Source organism: Montipora foliosa, chromosome 6 (assembly GCF_036669935.1).
Source record: "Montipora foliosa isolate CH-2021 chromosome 6, ASM3666993v2, whole genome shotgun sequence".
Taxonomy (NCBI): domain Eukaryota; kingdom Metazoa; phylum Cnidaria; class Anthozoa; order Scleractinia; family Acroporidae; genus Montipora; species Montipora foliosa.
The window spans coordinates 29,965,673-29,970,726 of NC_090874.1; the positions used below are offsets into that span (position 1 = coordinate 29,965,673).

General features: G+C 38.1%; 1 protein-coding gene across 1 annotated transcript in view; it reads left to right on the plus strand.

Annotated features, from left to right (window-relative positions):
* The first annotated feature begins 672 nt into the window (after positions 1–672).
* The window catches only part of LOC138007105 (allantoicase-like), an 89,321-nt gene continuing 84,939 nt past the window's right edge, over positions 673–5,054 (plus strand). The window contains exons 1-2 of the mRNA XM_068853832.1: positions 673–809; positions 2,363–2,425. Of these exons, the coding sequence (XP_068709933.1) occupies positions 747–809; positions 2,363–2,425 (126 nt within the window). The 5' untranslated portion in view covers positions 673–746. The remainder of the gene's footprint in view (positions 810–2,362; positions 2,426–5,054) is intronic.

A 5,054-nucleotide genomic window follows, 5' to 3' on the forward strand; every position in this document is an offset into this window, starting at 1 on the left:
GTTGTTTGCGTGACGAGCTGAGAAGATAATCCCGAGCGAACACTTTCGTCCAAATGTTAATGGTCACACCAACGTAGCGAAAAAATGACATGACCTGCTCGTCTTCTTTCTCCAATCCTGTTTTAAGTTTGCCAGCTTGTTGCTGTGCATGTGTGAACCGGGAGCCTCGTATTTTGGCCGTTTCACTGCTTGTGGCAGATATCTTGTTGAGAAATGTTATTAAACTCGGTACGCACTTAGATGTTAAGAAATCATCAAAACCAAGGGAAGAAAGCACTTTTCTGGTTTTCTTCTGGTGTTCAGACAATTTGACTTTGCATTTTTTGGTAGGTTCCTTGCCCCTGCATGAGTTTTCATGTTTTTGCAACCACGCTTTCTGATGATACCGCTTTTTACACTTGCTGCACTTAAACGTACTGCCATCATCTTCTCTCTCGCTTTCATCTTCGTCTTCACTGTCTTCTGCCTCAAACGTGTTCACCGCCCTCACGTTGTCTTCTAACAGTTCAGCCAAATCATTGTCGTCTTTATCTTCATCCCACTCCTCAAAAAAGTCCTCAATATCCATAGTTTGGGAGGTTTCGTCGCTGCTTTGCGTGTAAACAAAGTTCACTTGCAAAACTAAAATTTACCTTGCGACAGTGACGTCACGAATTTTCATCATGTTGGAACCGCTGACGCGAGCTAGTTTCCAATCCAGTCTCTTTACTATCCATGGGGGACAAGTAAACTAGAGAGAACTAGAGATGCAACACGAGTGTGATTCACCTCCATCATTTGTTAATTTAAACGATCTAGCATGTAGAGGGGTAAGCGCTATTGTGTTTTGAGAATTGAATAGGTTTAATAACCAAAACCTTTGTTTATTTACAGTCAAAGCAACTCAAGCGAGGATACCTATAAAGTTCAAGCCAGGATTCGAGCTAGGATCCAAGCCAGGATTCCAGCCAGGATTCGAGCTAAAATGAGCTTTCTCCGCAATTTATTCTCGAATCTCTCGGTTAGGTTAGGTCTCGAATCGGTTAGGTTAGGTCTATTTAGGTTGGTTCTAGTCTAGTTAGGTCTAGTTAGGGTTAGGGTAGGTCTGGGTTAGGTCTGGGTTAGGTCACGGTTAGCTCTCGAATCCTGGCTCGGATCCTAGCTCGGATCCTGGCTCGAATCCTGGCTCGGATCCTGGCTCGGATCCTGGCTCGGATCCTGGCTCGAATCCTGGCTTTATTCTTAGTTTATCTCAACTCAAGCGTTCCTTTGACTCGTGGATTAATTAGTTCATTATATTGCAAATTTGATTACAGGAATCATATAAATATTCTGGTCGGCGGATGAATGATTCAAAATTCAAATCAAGCCTCAGTTCAGTTCTCGAATTTTGATTAGAACATTGCTGGCTTCCAGTGCCAGGCCGGCGTGAGGAGTTGGATTTCACAGGTGTACCAATTTGCATAATCTGCAAAATTCGTAACAAGCGTTGGTTCTCTTAAATTTATTTCTCTGTCCAATCTTTGGAATTCAAAAACATAGTGTCTCAAGTTTGAGTATACTGGTAAGATTACAGAAAGGTAATGTTGCTAGAGAGAATGACAGTTGTTTGACAGATTATGACAGATTATGCAAATCAGTTACAGATGTGCAGGGAATCATGTTCAAAACAAGAGTGTGTGTGTGTAGGTGTGTCAGGGTAGTAGAAAAAAAGCTGGTAGCGGGGAGACAAATCATTGGATTATTCCCAAAAAATTCCAGGGGATAATCAGTTTTTTTTCAGAAAGCTGTAACACCTTTAAAACAAAATAATGATTTAATGCCATGCTTATAAGGTGAAAGCATTTTACTCTTAATTGCTTTTGGAGAATTCACAAAAGATTTTTGGAGTGAGCATTGCCCAAGATCCGCCAAGAAGCAGCCTCTTGGGCTGTTCCTTAGCTTAAGCTTTGCTCCCTTAATTCCACCAAATAAAAACATTCTTCCCTCTTTTCATAATTCCCCTTACAACAACCATGTGTGAATATGGTGTTTGCCATAAGCTGTGAGTTTGCATGGGTTATGAGACCAACCACCTTTTTTGGCTACATGTAAGTATTAACCAAAGCTGAATTCAGACTCTTCAATTGTAAACTGACCAATAAGCAAATGACATTTTCTCATTTTCCTTGTATCCAGCTCTGTGAGACCCATCACTCAGTTTTGAATGGAAACAACAAAGGGACATAAAATGAAAACATTGCAGCCAAGTAAACAGTTCTTTGATTGAGGGATATGCCAACAGTTATTTGGAAGTTTAAGAAAAGGAGCAGTAAACTACATGTACTACTGGTACCTTACTGTGGAAGTACTCAAGGATTTGTTAATTTTTATTTGTCTTCAGGTGGGAGGAAAAGTTGTTTTTGCAACAGATGAATGGTTTGCAGTTGCAGAAAATTTACTGAAGGTGAGTGCTATAAAAGTTATATTCTCTCACAATTGTAGCCATGAGGGGCAATCATACTTGGCAGCTTGATTTCAAACCCAGCTGAATATCCAGTTCTGGGCAAATGTTTCATTTCTTAACCACACCCCGAAAAAGAAAAATCCTTTTTGGGCAGTTGAAAACTAAAAAGATTAAACTGAAAAATAATAAAATAAAATTATCAAGTTGAAAAAATTAAACTGGGTTGAAAATTGATCTAAACTAACTATAACTGACTTGGCAAAATTATGCGTTTAATGACCATTTTTCCACAGTTGGCCCGAAGCTTGCTAATCAGATCCCGTCGGCAGCTTACGATGACAAAAGTTGTCTTGAATATCTTAATATCACTGACCAAAGATTCTGTTTTACTCCGACAAATACCAGTCAAGTACTTTTACTATTGAATAAACTTAGTAAATCGAAAGCAACCGGTCTCGATCATATATCTGCGGGACTAATTCGTGAATGTGCTGATTTAATTTGCATCTCTATTTGCAAGATTCTAAATTGTTCTTTGACTACAGGCATATTCCCAGATGACTGGAAATGTGCTAAAGTTATTCCCTTATTTAAACAGGGAAGTTTGAGTGATATGAACAATTACCGTCCCATCTCGGTTATCTCTGCGGTGGCCAAGGTATTTGAAAGAATAATATATGACCAAATATACGCGTACTTATTTGAACATGACATTCTGTCAAAATGTCAATCCTGATTTCGCTCTATCCATTCTACAGTCACTGCTCTACTAGAGGCAACCGATAGCTGGGCTTTTGATATTGATCGTGGAAACGTTAATGCTGTAGTATTTCTAGATTTAAAAAAGGCCTTTGATACAGTAGACCACACGATATTACTCTCTAAATTAAGCGCCTACAGAATTCAAGAAAATGCTTTCAATTGGCTTTGATCATACTTAGAAAACCGAACTCAAATATGTTCTGTTAGTGGTTCACTTTCCAAAACTTTCTCTCTCCAATGTGGTATCCCTCAAGGGACTATATTGGGTCCTCTATTGTTTTTGCTATACATAAATGACTTACCAAATTGCTTAACTCTTATCCTAGAATGTATGCTGATGATGCGCATCTTACCCCATGCTGATAAAGATGTGAATATCATTCAGTCCTGCTTGAACGAAGACTTACTAAATATCAGCTAATGATCGCCAACAAACTTACACTCAATATGAGTAAGACTGAATTTATGCTAATCGGCTCGAAGCAAAAGCTTAACACCCTAACTGCCTCTCCCGTATTGAACATCAATGGTACTCCCTTAAACCAGGTATCAATGTCAAAATCTCTGGGTGTACTCATTCATGCAAACCTTACGTGGGGCAGTCATATCGAAAAAGTTGGCTAAAAAAGTTGCCTCTGGTATTGCAGCTATCAAAAGAGTTAGACAATTTGTTCCCCCAGCAACACTCCATCTTATCTACAAAGCCTTACAAAGCCTTGATTCAGCCGCATTTTGACTATTGCAATGTTGTTTGGGGAAGCTGTGGCGTAAAAGTAGCAGACAAGCTTCAAAAACTCCAAAATTGCGCTGCGCGAGCTCTAACTTTCTCAAGCTACATGTATGATGCAGATGCATCGCACCTATTCCAAAATTTAAACTGAAAAATTTTTAGTATTCAGCGTGATATCCAAAAAGCCTTAATGGTTTTTAAATCTCTTAATGGCCTTGCTCCTGAGTACCTAAGTTCGAAATTTATTGCTCGGTCTCACACTACTTCATACATTTTTCGAGATTCTGTAAACAAGTTAACTATTCCACAGCCACGCACAAATTATCTCCGTAATAGTTTTCGCTACATTGGTGCTGTTCTGTGGAATAGTCTTCCTGAAACATTAAGGCAAGGAGAATCTCTACATAATTTTAAGTCTCTTTTACATTCATGGAAAACAGGTTTTTGCTTTGCATATACTTAATTAAATAACTTTAATATTGTAATTTAATTTAATTTAATTTAGTTGAATCAATGTAACTAAGGTTTTTTATTTTTCATGCCTGATGAATTTTTTAAAACCGTGTATAAATAAAGATTGATTAAAATTAAATAGCATATTTGTATCATTTTGTATTTATATCTTATCAAGTTGTATTCAATTACAATCCAGTCCTCTCACTGCCAAAGAAGTCAAACACCGCCTTGTGTGGCCATTGGAGGGTGGAGATAACTAAAATTCATAAATTGATCAAAAGAACTGAAACAATTTGATGCAAATTAAGGTGGCTCGAACCAGTTTCAACACTTTCAAGAGACCTAGTTATTAGAATGATTGACACTACAACACTCTATCACTCTAACCAAGATGCAGTCATCTTTGTGACATAACAAGTTACCATGGTAACAGGAAAGCCTTGCAAAAACACCCTATATTTTGGCTTTAGAGCTCATATCTGAAAAACGAACTCGATGACCCTGGGCAGTTTTTTATTGCACAAAACTGATCAGCAGGCTAAGATGAAACCCTCTGCAGTGTTTGAAAAAATTCTGTGGAGCAGATTCAGAACTACCTTAAAATTTTCAATTAATTACGGTGGCTCTGAATCGGCTTTACATAATTTTTTTTAAACTTTGCAGAAAGTTTCATTCTGACAT